The sequence below is a fragment of the Phascolarctos cinereus genome, unplaced genomic scaffold (assembly GCF_003287225.1).
Source record: "Phascolarctos cinereus isolate Bilbo 61053 unplaced genomic scaffold, phaCin_HiC Scaffold_7;HRSCAF=346, whole genome shotgun sequence".
NCBI classification, from domain to species: domain Eukaryota; kingdom Metazoa; phylum Chordata; class Mammalia; order Diprotodontia; family Phascolarctidae; genus Phascolarctos; species Phascolarctos cinereus.
The window spans coordinates 16,732,872-16,751,429 of NW_027556180.1; the positions used below are offsets into that span (position 1 = coordinate 16,732,872).

The following is an 18,558-nucleotide window of genomic DNA, read 5'->3' on the forward strand; positions in this document are numbered from 1 at the left end:
CCCAGGGCTTTATCTACTGAGCCAACTAGCTGCCTCTGAATACTAACAATGAGTGGCCTTTATGTAGCACATTAGCTTGTCAAAGGGCTTTATATCCATTATCTTATTGGAACCTCACAATATCCCTGGGTGTAGCCCTGAATAAATAAATTAATTTAGGTAGTATTGTCATTTTTATTATATTGGCTTGGCCACTTAACGAGCAATTGCTATTTTTCTGATTATTTAGGTGTAGAGTGTTTTGTAGTTGCATCCCCTTTTGGTGAATTCTTGAAATTCCTAAAGGATGGGGGAGTAAAGCCTTAGTAGTTAGAGTTTTCTGGATTTTCCTCCAAAACCTGACCCTGTCTGGACAGAAAATAGTCACAAAACTAGGGAAGATTCTCTCTGCCATGTGAGTTGGTTAGAAGGAGACTTCCATGAAGGTAAGATCTAGGAGTTTAGCCTTTGCATGGTGAATACAGCTACTGTTTGGTTTTAATAGAAACCAGTTATTAATGAAAATGATCAGGGAAGCTCCTCTAAGTTCTAATTGCTGTGCTAGCCACCCCCCCCCCTTAAATTTGAGCTTATTAACTCTAGTGAGGAAGATGGCCAGGGCTTTGTAATGGATATGTCACTGAGCCTACAAAAGTTTTTACTGCTCAGAGGGTGAGTGGACTACTTACAGTGACAGGATTTTAGTTCCACGAGGAAAACATTCACTTCTACTTATGAACTGGGAGGAAAATTCCCTTAGTGGTGCAGAGTCAAAGAGATGGGTGGCGGAGTGCACAGAGAAGCCACCCATTCTGTGGTTCCTTGGAAAGGCTGCTCCAAAGGAGATTGTAATTGTAGTTGTGACAAACAGTTGTCTCTTGAAGATCTAAAAAACCATAAAGATCAACCTTATAACAAGTGGATGTTTACGGATTCTCAAAAGACCATGTCGTAGGAGAAATGACCACAATTCCATGCTACCTAAATTGGACAGAGTTGCCATCTAGTGGCAACACTCTAGAACAGCATGCACATCGCATCATCCCTAGGGCTAGGATTTGTCAGAATACAGCACTCCGCCGTATTCCAGGCACTGTGCTAAGTAGGTGCCGGGGATACAGAGAAAGGCAAAAACAGACCTTGCTGTCAGGGAGCTCACAATCTAATGGGAGAGACAACTATCTACATATTTAACTGTGCATATGCATATTCTATCCTCCCCTGTCCCCATCCTCTGTCCACCCCACCCCCAGCCAGAAGGGCAAGAATGTTGCGTTGTATTCCTCCCCCGGGGTTCTCTAGAACCCTTCAGTTTCTGCCATTGGTTCAATCCATACAAACAGTATTCCCCTAGTTTTAGGTGTCTCCAACACTCCAGTTCCATTTAATCATATAACAGATTATCTTTTAGAAAGGAATATTTACTTCAAATGCATAGAAAGAGCAAACATTAAGTTTGAGGAAGCTGAGTGGGTTGTCAATCTAACTTAAACACTCCATCCCTGTTCACATTCAGAGACTCTGAAGCCACAAAATGGATTTTCTTACTTGCTAACATTAACAAGCCAGACTTGACTGGAGAGCATAAGTTCATGGGATCACAGACTTTAGGGCAGAAAGGCCGCTCCACTTAGTTCAATTCAACAAGCATTTGTTAGGACAGAATGATCACGAGATGATGTGATGCAGTGGAAAGAGACAATGGGGCAAGTCACAGTTTCTTTGGGCCTCAGTTCTTCATCCATAAAAGGAGGGAGTTGGTCTAGATGACCTCTAATGTCCCTTTGGGTTTTAAGTCAATGATTACTTGGAGTCAGGAAGACCTGATTTCATATTCTGGCCTCTGACACTTACTATCTTTATCTGTTAAATGATGTCATCTTTGAGGTTCTCTCCGAGATATATATATATATATTTCCCACATCCAGAATACCTTCCTCTCTTCAACTCCTCCTGTTTCTGTTCTACAGACCTGATCCTTCTTTTCTTCTCCCTCTACATCCTCTCTCTTGGAGATTTCATTAGCTCCCATGTATTATCTCTACACAAATGAGTCCCAAACCTATCTATCTCTCTAAAATTTATATAGCACTTTAGAGTTTGCAAAGTATTTTACAAGGACACTTACTGGCCATGAGACCTTGGACAAGTCACTTAACCTCTCTTTGCCTCAGTTTCCTCAACTGTAAAATGTGGATAATGGCCTGAATTAATTTCTGTAAGTATTGACTGATTTGATCTCCTCTCTATCCAAGGGACTCAAAAAATTCCAGCACCACAATTCAAAAGTATTGATTCTGTGGTACTCAGCTTTCCTTATAGTACAGCTCTCACAGCCACACATTGCTAGTGGAAAAAAACCCCATAGCTTTGACTATATGGACCTTTGTTGGCAAGGTGATGTCTCTGGTTTTTTTTAGTCTCTTGTCTAGATTGGCCATAGCTTTCCTTCCAGGGATCAAGAGTCTTTGAATTTCATGGCTACAATTGCCATCTGCAATGATCTTTTAGCCTAAGAATATAAATCTGACCCTGCTTTCATTTCTTCTCCCTCTATTTGCCAGGAACTGATGGGACCAGTTGCCAAGATCTTAGTTTTTTTGATGGTAAGCTTCAAGCCAGCTTTGACACTCTCTTCCTTCACCCACTTCGAGAGGCTTCGTAATTCCTGTTCACTTTCTGCCATCAGAGTAGTATCGTCTACATGTCTGAGATTTTCCGTACATACCCAGCCAGAATCTACTCCAATGCCCTGCACCTGCTGTAGAGGCTTCACAAAATGGTCATAACTGAATTGAAACCTCAGCTGAAACCCACTTCCCCAGTGACCACCCTCTTTCCTCAGGGATCTCTCCTTCCTTTGAGCTCCCATTGTGTCTAATTTCTAAGCATTTCTTTGGTGCACAGCGTGGATGGCCTGGCATTGATAGTGGGCTTGTCATGTGTCTGTCAGCTCCTGACTGTGATCCACCTTTGATTCCTGACTTTGGCATGGAGGAGGTGATCTATGGCCTTGATGTCTATCTCAGCAGAACTCAAACTCTGCTAGGTCTCACAAACCTTGAAAGGCTTTGCGTATTGAACCAGGGATGGACCACATGGCTTTTGTCCAAGGCCATCATTATCACTAGGGCCATTCAGGTGATATTGACTGGTTGCCAGTCAACAAAGGCTCCACTCACTCTCTTTCCTCAGGAAAATGAGGTCCCATTAGAACATCTTTTCTTTTCCACTTTGAATATGTTAAGTTTCAACAGATTCACTGCACATCAATGCACAAGGGCTGAGGAGGGGGCAGGGAAGTCTTGGCCAGGTCTCCCCTTTCCAGGGATGAGGAGATGATTCCTACTTCTTTTGTTATTTTAATTTATTTCTTATTTCTTCTTATGGTTTTATAGGGCATCTAGGTGACACGGTGGCTAGAAGGCCAGACCTGGAGTCAGGAAGACTCATCTTCTTGAGTTCAAATCTGGTCTTAGACACTTACTAGCTTACATAGCTTACTAGCTATGTGGTAAATCACTCCAATATTTTTGCCAAGAAAACAAAATCGGATCATGAACAGTCAGACACAGCTGAAATGACTGAACAACAGCAAAATCATCTTTATTTCCAAATATATCACTCCTCCCTTCTCTATGGCTTCTGCTTCTTTTAACCTCCCTATCCGCTGCTTTCAGAAAAACCTGGGAGGACTTACATGAACTGATGCAAAGTGAAGTGAGAAGAACCCAGAAAACATTGTACACAACAAAGCAGTATTCTTTGATGATCATTTGTGAATGACTTAGCTATTCTCAGTGACACAATGGTCCAGGACAACTCTGAAGGACTTGAGATGAAAAAGGCTAACCACCTTCAGAGAAAAACTGATTTTCTGTCTGAATGCAGATTGAAGCACACTTTAAAAAATACTTTCTTTATTTTTCTTGTTTTTTTTTTTAAAAATCTGTTTTCTTTTACAATATGGCTAACATGGAAATAAGTTTTACATGACTGCACATGTATCATCTGTATCTAAGCGCTTGACTTCTCAATGAGGGAAAAGGGAGGAAAGGAAGAGAATTTGAAATTCAAAATTTAAAAAATGAATGTTAAAGTTTTTTTACATATAATTAGAAAAATAAAATAGTTAGTTAAAAAAATAAAGACAGTAATTCAACAATCACATCAGCGAAAAAATAAATAAACCCCCAGCCACTCTCTTCCCTCCCCCCATCCCTTCTTCCCCCTCAACTCCAAGTAATTTTTAAATTGCTGTCATTACTGTGCTGTGAGTTTAAGGTTCATATCACCATTGACATAAAGCTGGAAGGGACCTTTGCGGCCACTGTGTCCAACCCTCTTATTTGACAGATGAGGAAACTGAGGCACAAAGAGGTTGCAAAGTGACCAGGATTAAACAATTACTAAGTATCTGAGACAGAATTTGAGCTAGATCTTCCCAAGTTCAAGACTAGTGCCTCATCCATCATGCCATGCCCTCATCCATCATGCCATCCTCTCATCCATCATGCCATGACCTCATCCATTGTGCCATGCCCTCATCCATCATGCCATCCTCTCATCCATCATGCCATGCCCTCATCCATCATGCCATCCTCTCATCCATCATGCCATGACCTCATCCATTGTGCCATGCCCTCATCCATCATGCCATCCTCTCATCCATCATGCCATGCCCCCACAGTTTTCTATACTACTCTCCTTCACTGTTGTCTCTTGTTGGTTATCTCAAGTCATCGTCACAGGATAAGAAGGCATGCTCACCTTCTCTGGGGCATCCATATAGGGTAGAAGACTGATGTTCATAGAGAGCTGAGTTGGCAATATGGATTGCTTGGGATACAGTGGGTGCTAAGGAGGCTAAGCATATCATTGTCCATAAAGGTTTGATTAGAGGGTATTCATGGTAATCAACCACGGGGGGGGGGGGTGCCACATAGACAAGGTCATTCATTGGAGTTATACAAGATGAATAGAACTTTGCCCAAGGATACTTTCATGGGAGTTTGCTTCCTCCCCAATGTGCCCATTGTATTATCACCTTGACTTCAAGGACCCTGGGATAACCATGGTTTCCAGTAGAGGGGATGGCCTATCCCCAAAGATATTGAAGGATGTAGTAGGCCTTGAGAGAGGACTCCCTCCTCCCAGAACCCTGTTCTTATGGTACCCCTCTTCTTGGGTCTGCTTTTCCCCTCAACCTCAAGGAATTGGGGACAGGACCACCTGCTATCCTTCTAACACATCTGCACCTAAGATCAGACTACGCTTTACATTGCTACCCTTCCCCCAAGTGAACAAATATCTTTTTTTTTTTGCTTCAGGTGAAAAAAATCCCTAGATTATGATTTTCTGATTCATCCAAACCATTTGTTTCCTTTCACAAATCAGTTTTCCTGAGAGCTGGAGAGATTCTCTCTCTCTCTCTCTCTCTCTCTCTCTCTCTCTCTCTCTCTCTCTCTCTCTCTCTCCCTCTCTCTCTTCTCTCTCCTCTCTCCTCTCTCCTCTCTCCCTCTCTCCCTCTCTCCCTCTCTCCTCTCTCCCTCTCTCCCTCTCTCTCTCTTCCTCTCTCTCTCTCTCTCTCTCTCTCTCTCTCTCTCTCTCTCTCTCTCTCTTCTCTCCTCTCTCTCTCTCATCATTCATTCCCCATTCCTTTCCCCCTCCAAATGCTCTAACAGAGGAAAATGCTTCCCTTGGGCAAGAGCACATACACTCAGAATGAGCCCAAGTTGTTCAGATTCCCTGCGTCTCAGTTCTCCAGCTATCCAATGTCGATTCAGGTTCCCATGCTTTCCAGTGTTCGGAGGGTCAATGAATAAAGATGAAATGAGAATCTCATAATGAAACAAGAATATGGAGTGCACATAACCTGTGCCTGGCTTCACTGACTTTTGGACAAGTCTGTCTTCCAGATTAAATTAAAAAAAACTGTTAAAGGCAGAAATTCTGAGAATGCACAAAAGGTATTGCTCACTGCCCCCTTAAATTACTGTTAATCTCCTTTCCAATGATATGTTAATTTTATAAAATTCACCGTGACACAAAAAATTCTACCAAGATTCAGTGTAGATCGGTGGGTGGGTAGTAACGAGGAGAGAGGGAGAATATTTTATCATAAGGAATCTATTTTGTGATAAAGTTAGTTACAAAACTCTGACATGTACATCAAAGATAATTGAGTCCCAGGATCATTGATGCTATGTATAAAAAGTTATAGCTAGATGGCAGCAGGGTTAGCTCCTTGAAATAGATAACCTTGAAGCAGCTTGAAGATTATTAAATTAGAGTTTATTAAAAACAAATGATGTGGCCCAGTACATCCCAGGTAAGCAGCTGCCACAGATATAGCCATGAAAAGCTTACAGCTGTCCTTTCAAGCTGAGCCCCACAGACATGGATCTAATTACAGCTCTGTGGCCAGGAGAAGGTTATGGGGGAAGGAGGCTCTGAGGGGGGTGGAGGGAGTTAGGAGCAGAAAATCAATTCAAATTACTTTGATGACAGTGACTTAGAGCTTCCCTCTAGCAAGACAGACACACCACTGTTAACCATGCTGGCAGCCAGGACTGGGGCTGTGGGCAGTAAGATCTCTGAAGAGAGCACAAAGTTACGGAAACAATCTGTGCTTTCTGTAGGGAGCAAAGACAAATCTCCCAAGAGGGCCCCAGAAAATGCAACAGACAACCAACTCAGTACCTCGGACCCGAGCCAGCTCAGGGCCCGGCGTTTGGCTCTACTACGTGAACTGGAAATGAACTGGTATTTGAAAATATGGGACCTGTCATCTGAGCACACTGTCGCTCACACGACCGGGATGCCTCATAGGTAAGATTCTTTTCATCTTTGCTGTTACTCTTCTGTGAAAGGCATTTTAAAGAGAAAGTTAAACAAACAAACAAACAAACTTGAAAAGTACGAGTAACTCAAATTGGTTGGTTTGCTTTCTTTCTACATCATGATAGCATCCTCTTTCAGTTCTAGTTTCTTTATAGCTGACTGACACTTTAGAAAAGGGAAAACCGGGGGTGGGGGTGGGGGAGCAGGAACTTGGTGAATATGGCAAATAACACAACCTCTATTGTTCTCCTGACAACCTTGGGGTGAAGGTGGGGGAAGATGCTCTATAGCTGTATATGCCATTAAAATTTCACTTTATTAATAGCTGAAGAACTGAAAGCACTATATCTAGGACAGGAAATGTTTAATTTAAAGAAAACAAACAATCCTCTTCCATCTGCCTCCTTCCTTCATTTTGAGAATGTGCCGGGGTAGCAGTGGGAATGACGAGAAGGAAGATGACTTCTAAGATTCCTTCCCAGATCTAATTCAATGATCCAGGAGCAGAATTCATTTGGTTCCCAGTCACTGACCTTTCGGTTGCATCCCTTTTTGCATCTGTAGCCATATGTTCCCAGGTACGAGCTGGGCAGCCAACTTGTAGGCTGGGTGTGCTGGTGCTGGTGAGGAGTAAACACAGATTGCTGGTGTGGCCCAACCCACGGCTGATTAAATTTCAGACCATGTGCAGAAGTCAGGAGAGAAAGTTGAATTTTTTGGATCATAGGTACTGCAGAGAAAATCCCTGCAGTATTCCTTTCAGCTCTTTCCCCAGACTGGCTTCAAATAATTCAAGACAAGATCGGTTTCACAAGTCCCAAGTGCCATTGGAACAAAGCACATGAACAAAGCTTGGGAAATTCTGCCATCCAGATATATTTAGAAAATGAATTTGATGCTCCTGGTCTTAGAAACATAGAATCCCAGAATGAGCTGGAAGGGACCAAACAGGTCTTCAGTATATGGATGAGAAAATTGAGGCTCAGGCTGATGAAATGACTTGTCCAAGGTCACACATAGGATCCTAGATTGACAGCTAGAAGGGACCTCAGGCTATTTAGTGCAGTCCCCTTATTTTACTCGTGGAAACTGAGCTCAGGGACATTCAGGGACTTACCTAAGATTTGAACCTGGGCCCTCTGCCTCCCAAGCCAGCATATCACAGGAATATATAATTGGAACTACAAGGGTCTTTAGAGGTGATGGTCTAGTCCATGAGTAGGGAACCTGAGGCCTCAAGGCCACTCTAGACCCTCAAGTGTAGACCTTTGACTGAATCCAAACCTTACACAACAAATCACCTTAATAAAAGGATTTGTTCTGTAAAGTTTGGATTTAGTCAAAGAGCTGCGCTTGAGGACCCAGAGGGCTACATTGGTCTCAAGGCTGCAGGTTCCCCACCTCTTATCTAGTCTGTATCCTTCATTTAATTCACAGGAAATTTTCATAAAAGTAAAGATAACTTTCCAGAAATAATGACTGAAGGTAGTCATTTTTTAATCACTTACTTTAGGAATTCAGTATTTCCTTGGTGTTTGTACTCCCCTCCTTGCTGATACAGACTGGAGAGCCCCTATGACTTAGGCAATGGGGTTTAAGAAATGTCATGGCCAGAGAAAATCACTGCTTTGTGGTCAACTTGTTTCTCATAAGGTTACAGAAAATTGATTAGAAATGAAGGATTCCAATGAAATGGGTAGAACATCCCAAACTCCTGTTTGAGGAAGCAGTATGATGAGTGCCAGCCCAGGATGAAGATTTACTAATGGGGCTGAAGCCCTGTGGACAATTCTCTGTGTCAAAGCCATCTGCCCCCGTTGAGGATGCTTCAGGCAGGTATTTCAGATACTGAGAAGACTAGATTCAACAAGACATTTATTAAGCTCTTGCTTTGTTCGAGACACTGGGCTTGGAGCTAAGCATATGGAGATAAATGAAAAGTCTCTGCCATCTCTGCCATAATGGGTTATATTGGAGGTGAGGAGGAGGTGGGGAAGGAAATGCTATATGTATGCAAATAGTTACCAACTACATGCAAAGGAATACAAAGTTTTAGGGGAGGGAGGACCTTGGGAAGGAGCTCTTGGTGAAGGTGGTCTTTTGACCTAAGCTAGGTATTCCATAAGGAGCACCTTCAAGACAAAGGACAGATCACCTATAATCAAAGGCATGGTGGTGAGAAAGAGAATTCCCTGCCTAGAGAACAGCCAGCAGGCTAATTGTACTGAGAGTGATGGTGTATTAACGAGAGTCACATGGAAAGGTGGGAGTCAGAATGTGCAGGGGCTACACTGAGGATTCTTATCATGGAGGCCATAGGGAACTATCAAAGATTTTGGAGTGAGAGAAGGGCATCACCACATCTCTGATTTGGCAGCTGTGGGGAAGACGAATTGGAGATGGAGAGAGACTGGAGGTAGTGAGACCATTTGGGAGACTATTGCAAGACATTACAAGAAAGCTTATTTAGCAACTGGATGAAAAAGTTGGAGACTTCAAAAGATCATCGAACCCAGAGACTTTGACTGCCTCCTTGCCAGAGCATCACTAGAATGGCCTGATCTGGACTTACTCCATTATTCAAAAAGACATATTTATGAAAATGAATGAGACAAAGCTTTTAGTGACTGTGGAATCATTTTAAGACTCGTGATGGGCTGGGGCACTGGAAGCAACAATGACAGATAAGCAGAGAGTAAGCAATTCACCCGACTCTGGGGAGCTGACTTGAGGTTGAACGGTGCCATTCAGAGGCAGCATCAATGAGATTGGCATTGATGGGAACTGTACATTTAAGGCCCAATTCATAAATCCATTAGGAAATAAGCCTCCAGAAAAGAGTCAAACAGCAAAGGGAACCTCCAGTAATGGCTTCCTTATATAACATTTCCTTTCATTGACTATCGACCAGAGATATGCCTTGTGGGAATCCAGCATCCATGTGACTAGACAATTACTGCCCCACAGGCCAAAATGTAGCCCATTTCTCCATGACATTAACTCTACATGGCAGGGCTCTTCTTGAATGGTACCTAAGGTAAGAAGATTTTTAGGAGAAAAAAAAAATATATATATATATATATATAAATATATATATATATATATATAAATATATATATATAAATATATATACAATTAATTTTAATGCTGTATCATTTAATTATTAATAACAATTTGTAATATTCTCTTCTCTGCAAAAAGGTTAGCTTAGAGAGTACCCTTCCCAGCTCAAGGATGTCAGAAGCATTTCAGCTCTGCTTAAGACATCTGGGCAAGACCCCACCCAATAGGGAAACCTGGTTTTTGTTTAAAGCATAAACAGAATCCAGTTTGGATGAGGTCACTCCCCAGGGGAAAGAGTTCCTGTCTTTGAACCCCTTCATCAGAATTTAGGGTGACCCAGCTCATGAAGGAGAAACTAAACCAGACAGAACCTGGTCTGGGTGCCCAGATTGCTGGAAAGAGCTCAAAACTCATGGCCAGGCCAGTTCTCAGCTGAAATCCCTCCTCCCCCTCAATGATGTGGCAATTGGGAGGGATGGGGAGTTTTTAGCCCTCCTCCCCATTAACTATCCACAGATTGGGACTGATTTTCATTTGCAAGGGGAGTGCCCTGTCAGAATGAACACTTCTGTTTCCCTTCCTTGTCTTTGGTTACTGAGCGAAACCACTGATCGTCAATTTAATGAGTATTGGCTAGCCTAACTAATAAATTGATCATCGACACTCAGAAACTTTGTCTCTCAGGGTTTTATTTGTGACAATACATATGTCTGTATATTATGTTTATACCCATACATCACTGTCTCTATCTATCTCTCTGCTGCCTGTCTTCTTTTTTTGATTTCTTTGTGCAATGAGAAGTCCAATTAAGTGTGACCCAGGATCAAGGGGGTATCTATGAACACATGGCTGGATTTTGGTTATGATTTTTGGCTGGACCTGTGTTATCACTGGGGTAAGGAGCTCCTGGTGAGGGACTTTCAATGCCAATTCAGAGAGGTTTTGGGGAGAGCTTAGATGAGTCTCGGCCTTTTCTCTGCCATCTTGGCTCCACCCCCCCATGTCAATTCAAATTTGTAACTTATAGTCTTATTGAGAGAGTCACCTGGGGGGCACTAAGAAGTTAAATGATTTGTCCAGAATCACCCAGCCAGTTTGTTCCAAGGGTAGAGCTTTAACTCAGGCCCTCTAGACCCCTAGGGCAATTCTCTATCAATGATGCCACCCTGGCTATGCACACATATATACATACACATATACACACACATACATAGACATACACACAATACAAATAGTACATACATACACATCTCTCTGTTGCCTGTCTCCTTTTTCTTTTTAAGATCTCTTCATTTAATAAGGAGAATCAGATTATGTGTGATCTGGAATGGATGGCTTCCGAAGCTCACTTGGAGGGACAACGCTAGTCATCCTTGATCTGCAATGACCTTGTCTGTCTTACATAGTGTGGGAGAGAACAACAGATGCCTTGTCTACCTTACACTATAAAACTTGAGCACAGTAACTTCCTATTCATTTGGAGCTGACTGCAGTCATTAGGAAAATCCCTTCATTGTACAGCTACGCCTTTGTGTTGCTCAGAAAATCATGGCAACTCCTTTTTTTTCCAGGCAGATTGGTTGAGCAGTGGGAAGGAACCCTGGACTGAGAGTTAGGATGTTATGTGTTATGTGTTCAGTCACGTCTGACTCTTCATGACTCTGTGGACCATAGTGCACTAATGCTGCCCGTGGAGGTTTCTTGGCAAAGATACTGGAGTGGTTTGCCATTTCCTTACCCAGTGGATCACTGATCCATAGGTAAATAGGAGTTAAGTGACTTGCCTGAGGTCACACAGCTAGGAAGTTTCTGAGGCTGAATCTGAACTCAGGTCTTCCTGATGTCAAGCCCAGAACTCTACTCACTGTGCTACCCAGCACCCAAGATGACTTGAGTTCAAATCCAGCCTCAGTAGATAACCACTGTAATGAAGTGTCTTGAGGCCCTGTCATGTGAGCTCAGACACTTACTAGCTGTGTGACCCTGTGGGCCTAAACTCTCCTCAGCCTCAATTTCCTCATCTATAAAATGGGGACAATAATAGTATCTAACTCTCAGAGTTGTTTTGAGATATAATAAAGTAATATTTGTTAAGTCCTTTGCAAACTTTAGAGCACTATAGCAAATGCTGGCTATTATTACTATTATTGTTCATAAAATATTTGAGCTAATTAAAGTAGGGTCAAAAAACTTTGTCTATGACAGTATGATTACTTTTGGGGCCATGACAGAAGGAACACTTCTTAACATGTCCAGGAACACCTAGCTGCTGTAATTGGGAGGAAGGGTATTGCAGTGGGAAAAAGCAGTCAAGATACCTGGACTTGAGTCTCTGCTCTTTCATTTAACAGCATGTTTCTGGTCAACCCTGTTATTTCCTGGACAACCTAGGTCTGCAAGGCTTTTGGTAAGAACAACTCAATAAGGTAAAAGGTAGGGCAGTTATGGTAGAGCTGTCATGTGCAAGAGGGATCAGACTGGTTCTGCTGGACCCTGAGGGCCAAATTTGGAGTCACATATGGAAGTTCTAGAAACACTGATTCCAGATAGATGGAAGGTTTACTTACAAAGGAGCAAGAGTGGGATGGGCTACTTGGAAAGTAGCTGGTAGCTGGACAGCTCCATCTGGATGGCTTAGAGGCATCTGAAACTCAGCTTGTACAAAACATGTCAATGGGAAGCTTTTGTAAATAAAGTGGCTAAATATACTCTCTCTTTGACCCAGAGATTCTATGGCTAACCATATACCCCAAGGAAGTCATTCACAATAAGAAAAGCCCTGAATACCCCAAAATATTCATTGTAGCATTTTTTTTTGTGGTAGTAAAGAACTAGAAACATGGATTGGGGAATGGCTAAACAAATCAGGGTACATGAGCATAATGGAATATTACAGTGCTGGAAGGAAAGACAAACACGATGAATACAGAGAAGCCTGGAAAGACCTAGATAAACTGAAGCAAATTCAAACAAATACATTCTGGAAAACAATACACACAATGTTCACAACAATGTAAGTTGAAAAAACAACCACCACAAAACAATTGAAAATGTGGAATTTTAAGGAACAAGCTTGGGATCTAAGAAATAGGATACCTCTGTCCCAGTTATTCTTTTTTTTTTTTTTGGTGAGGCAATTGGGGTTAAGTGACTTGCCCGAAGTCACACAGCTAGTAAGTATTATGTGTCTGAGGCTGGATTTGAACTCAGGTCCTCCTGACTCCAGGGACTGTGCTCTATCCACTGCATCACCTAGCTACCCTCATCCCTCCCCCTGACACTTGTTTTGTGAGTGGGATGGGGGAATAAGGTTCGATGATCTGGAACACAGCACTGAACTTTTTATTTTTGATATATTGATATTTTGCTAAATTTTCTTTTCTTATTCCTTTTTTTAAAAGGAATTCTCTGCTATAAGGAATGATTCTCTTGGAGGGGAGAAGAGAATACTGGGGCAAATCTATGCAATGTAAAAACAGAAGACTGAAATAAAATCCATTTAAAAACATTAAAAATGAGTGCATATTGAACTGAAGCAAATTAAGCAGGCAGAGGACAGCTGATCACTTGTTGGGTGTGCTGTAGAGGGGAATCTGGACTGCATGACCTCTGAGGTCTCATCCAAATATGAAGCACTGTGAATTTACCTCTCTGGATCTGTTTCCTCACCTGCAAATGATGACATTGGCTCAGGTGATTTCTTTGATCCCTTCAAGCTCACACTCTATGGTTCAGCAGGAGAGAGGGGGACAGAGAGAGAGAAAGAAAGAGGGAGGGAGGGAGGGAGAGAGACAGAGAGACAGAGACAGAGACAGAGACACACACAGAGAGAAACACACACACACACACACACACACACACACACACACACACACACACACACACAGAGGAAATTGGAAAATAACAGGAGTGCTCCAGAAACCAACTGCCCCCTCGGGAAGACTAAATTCAAATCTTTTACAGCAGATTAATTCCAGTTCATCTGCTCTGAGAGATTTGAGGAGTATTTCAGGCCATGCTTCAGTAATATCCTGCATTTCTCAGTAAGGCTGTTATGAGATGATTGAAAGAAAGAATTAGAAAGAGAGCTGGGTTATTATTGACAGGGCCTTGAAAGCCTGGTTATTTTGTAAGAAGTCACACCTGGAAGCTCAGTGCCTGGCTGCCCGCACCTTTAACGCAGAGGACAGGACTCTCATTCCAGCTCTGTTTCTTTCTCTGATTCTTGGCTACTTGATGAAACACTCTGTCAGCCTTATTTTTTTCCCCCTACCTCATAGCTGGAGTATCTGTTTCACTATCTGCCTTGCACATAGTGGGTGCTTAATGCACGTTTTTTCTACTGAGTTGAGTTCCTATATCATAAATCTAGGTCTAGAAGTAACTCCAGAGCTCAACTGGCCCAGTCCTCTCATTTTGCAAAAAGGGAAACTGAGGTCTAGGGAGATGAGGAGGCGTGCACTCTTCTTTGGTTTGTTGCTGTCAAAAACAGCCACGCTGGCTTTCTTGTTGCTGTTGCCTCTCCTACACTCAGGCCACTGTGGTGACAGGCAAAGCTTCCAGGAATGCAGAGATCTGTTGGCTGTGTTCTTCCATGGTGTGACCACATCCAGAGCAGAATCACAGAACTAGAACTGCAAGGGACACCCTGAGATTTGCCCAAAGTTCCCTGTGTAATGAGCACCAGAGGCAGGATTTGAACTCAGGTCCTCTGACTCCAGTGCCAGTCCTTTCTCCTCTATCTCCCCTTTCTGTTATGCTCAGTCACAGGCAGCACATTTTAGGAAGAGCCCTCAAGCAGGAGGTAACCAGGACAGTGAAGTGAGTCCAGCCTATGTCATATGAGGCTCAGAGGGAGGACTTGGGGACGCTCATCTTAGAGCGGACAAAACTCGGGGGATCAGATCCGGTTTTCCAGGATTTAAGGGCTGACATGTGGAAGAGGGCTTAGCTATATTCAGGGTGAAAAGAGACAGATTTAGGCTTGGTGTGAAAGGTGTGAGAATCTGGCTCAGGAGCTGGTGGGTTCCTCTTCAATGGACATCTTCAAGGGAAGGGAAGATAAGCACGTGTTGGGTACGTTGCAGAGAGAATGCTTTGGACAAGGGTGGAGACTGCCAGTATGGAACAGTAATTGAGAAATATTAAACAAAATAAATAAAATCAAAATAAAAAAGATAATGTTAATGTGTGGCTAAGTCAATATATGGTCTGCAGGGTTCCTCATGTACAGTATAGTAACCCCACCCCTCCCAAACCACCACTGATCTAGACCATCCCTCTCATTTCTGGCATAAGAACACTCTGGGGTCACTTACAGAACTAGATTTATGAGAAATGAACTCAATTGAAAAAAAATGTAGTAAGATCCTACTATGTGCAACACATGTGGTGAATCAAACCATTGGGTTCAGGTTGAACTGGGGAGTGTGGTGGGCCACATGTACCCTGCAGGCTAGATGACCTAAAAATCCCTTCTAACTTGAGCTCTGTCACTCTCTGATCCCTTTTGGCTCTGAAATTTTGTGTTTCTGTGAGGTGTATGGAGTTTCTGTAATCTACTCTTAGGATGGCGAATAATGAACAAATGGGTGCCAGTCTTGGATCTGACCACTGAGGATTCTGTTGTGCCCCATGAATATTTATTAAGAAAACATATGTTCTCAAAGAAAACAAATAAGGGATAAAACCCCATAGGTGGATCACCACGTGTACCTATGAGATACAGCCATTGCCAGGACATGAAAGCTTTCTAATGTTAAGACTATGGAAAGAAAAGATGAGCTCCATGGGCATGTACCTACAAAGTGGAAACCACCAGGGACATTGAGATGGATGGAGCATTACCCCTCCCCTTCCACAGTCCCCAACCTGGGATGAATTTCTATTGTCCTTTTCAGCTTTTCATCTTTCGGCTGAGTTCACATCCTCTGATCTATGTCACTCTCCTCCTCTCTCTTCACTTGGCTCTACTTAACAAATCATGGTCCTCCCCTCTGCCCATTCTGGGAGACAGAGATGCAGTTCCCTCGAGACCCCGCCGAGCCTTGGGAGCGTGCTGGCTCAGCCGTCTGGATCCAGTGCTAATTTTAAGATCTTAGGGCCTTCTAAGCACTGCCTTTCTGGCTCTCCTTCCACTGTCAGAGCCTTCCCTCTGAGACACCCCACCATTCACCATGTATGTATCGTGTGTGCCCAGAATTGTCAGCTTGTTGTATCCCCATTAGAATGGGGGCTTCTGGAGGACAGGGACTATTTTTTGGTGCTTTTTTGTATCCCCAGTGCTTAGTACAATGTCTGACACATAGTAGATGCTCAATAAATGTTTGTTGAACTGAATGGATCACAAGATAGCCAGGATGCTTCAGCCAAAGCCACGATCCACAGCTGCCCTGAGTTAGTCTGAAGATCAGTAAAGCTTCTAGAAACTTTATAGCATTTTTTTCTTTTTAAGAGAAAGCATTTTTTTTCTCCCCAAGTAAACATTCTGTACTGAATTAACTCTTTCTTTTTGTTTGCTGAATTTGATATTCAGTTGGCCTCCAGGCCTTTGCATAGGCTGTGCCCCATACCCACCATGCCTTCCCTCACCGCCATTTCTTAGAACGCCTAGTTTCTTCAAAGGCTCCAGACTGGCATCATCTCTTGGGAATTTTCTTTCTTTGTCTTCCCAGGTGTCAGCACTCTCTGGTTTGCACGTAGTCATCTCTTCCCTCTCCCCAAATGGAATGTAAGATCCTTGAGGGCAGCAACGTTATACTTTTGGAGGTGGTGGTTGTTTTTGTCTTGTTCCCCCAGCATCTAGCATCAGCCTGTGCACATAGTAGGTGCTTAATGAAGCTTCTTGGGTTGAACTGAAAAAGCAATTTCTTTTCGGAAGATATTCTGCATCTCCTCGGTCATTTTTCCTCTTGGTTTGTCACCTTTAAGGTTCTAATTCTTATGAAACTTGTAATTATAAGAATACTTGAGTCTAATCACCTGTTTCCGGCTGTAAGTGGCTATATAACATCTGTGTGCTTATATTCCTGTTCTTTGGCATTCTCCTGGATATTTATTTCTTTGTTCCTTCCTTCATTTGTTTATTTATGTGTTCATTTGTCTGTCTGTCTGTCTATTGTCTGTCTATCTATCTATCTATCATCTATCTATCATCTATCTATCTATCTATCAATCTATCTATCTATCTACCTATCTGTGTTAGCCTGGTCCCTCCAACTAGACTGGGCATTTCTTGAGAGCAAGGACTACTTTATGTCTTTCTTTTGTCACTCCTTACGTATCATTCTCTCAGTCACTGAACATTGACCAGCTTAGGGAGAACCCATCTTTAAACAAAAGAACTTTTTATATCAATATCTTGATTGATCTGGATAGGCAAATAAAGAACCAGTTCATCCAATTTGCAGGTCACTCTGAGCTGGGCAAGCGTGCTGGTGTTAATCCTCTTACGAGGAGTCAGGAATCAGATGGACGATGACCTTGATAGATTGGGGAAATGCTCCTACCAACAAGATCATATTCATTTAAGATAACTACAGACCAATGTGATAAAAAAAACTTTTGAAATTAATCATCTTTTGGCTGAATCCACATCCTTTGATCAGTGTCGCTCTTCTCCTCTCTCTTCACTTGGCTTCTCTCACCTGACTTACCAAGACACAGTCTTCCCCTCTGCCTGTTCCAGGAGGCAGAGATGCAGTTCCCTTGAGACCCCACCAAGCCTTGGGAGCATGCTGGCTAAGCCATCTGGATCCAGTACTGATTAATAAAAACTTTTAAAACTAATTTTTTCAAGGAAAATGTTATTTTTTCTCTCCTGTAACCTCTCAAAAACAAAACAAAACAAAAATAAAACACATCTAACACATATACATAGTCAAGCATTGACCATGTCCAAAAACATATGTCTCCTTTTGCACCATGAGTCCAGGAGTTTCAGGAGGTGGATAGCAGTGGTGCCTACATCTCATCCTCTAGGGTCCCCCATTGCTCCCACAGAGAGGGAATGACATCAGACAGCAAGAGGACACAGATTTGTGACTGGCTTCATGAATGATGTGGCTGTCTTTGTCATGAGGCCTCTTACTGCAGCTGGTTGGCACAGTGGATACAGCATTAGACTTGGAGTCAGGAAGACAACTTCAAGTTCAGCCTCAGAAACTTTCCTAGCTATGCGACCCTGGGCAAGTCACTTAACCTTTGTTTGCCTTAATCCACTGGAGAAGGACATGGCAAACCACTGCAGAGTCTTTGCCAAGAAAACCCCATGGACAGCATTGGTGTGCTACAGTCCATGGGCTCATGAAGAGTCTACACAGGGGACTAACACAGCAGAAATCCTGATTGTTGGATTGGAGGATGGTACTCACAGTATCGCAGTCTTCCCTTTTGTGAGTGGACCCCCAAAATGAACTTTTTCTCGTTGAAGTCACAGTCATACATGCACTCCATCCCGCTCTCTCTTTTGCCTCTACCACCAGGACAAAGTTCTGAGAAGCATTTGCCTTACAGGCTAGGTAGTTCCAGTTTGGTGCCCATCCACAATTTAAAGGGAAGGAAACTGAGGCTCTTTTGTTGTTGAGTCACTTTTCAGTAGTGTTTGGCTCTTTGTGGGGTTTTCTTGGCAAAGAAATTGAACTGGTTTTGCCATTTTCTTCTCCTGGTCATTTT

At 42.7% G+C, this 18,558-nt stretch overlaps 2 protein-coding genes across 2 annotated transcripts in view; both read left to right on the top strand.

The window, feature by feature from the left end:
- Positions 1 to 2,746, top strand: part of LOC110210208 (vomeronasal type-2 receptor 1-like) — a 52,218-nt gene extending 49,472 nt beyond the window's left edge. The window contains 1 exon segment of the mRNA XM_020989057.1: positions 2,669 to 2,746. Within this exon segment, the coding sequence (XP_020844716.1) occupies positions 2,669 to 2,746 (78 nt within the window).
- A 3,789-nt stretch (positions 2,747 to 6,535) lies between these two features.
- Positions 6,536 to 18,558, top strand: part of KCNAB1 (potassium voltage-gated channel subfamily A regulatory beta subunit 1) — a 457,818-nt gene continuing 445,795 nt past the window's right edge. Inside the window, exon 1 of the mRNA XM_020988906.2 lies at positions 6,536 to 6,810. Within this exon, the coding sequence (XP_020844565.1) occupies positions 6,536 to 6,810 (275 nt within the window). The remainder of the gene's footprint in view (positions 6,811 to 18,558) is intronic.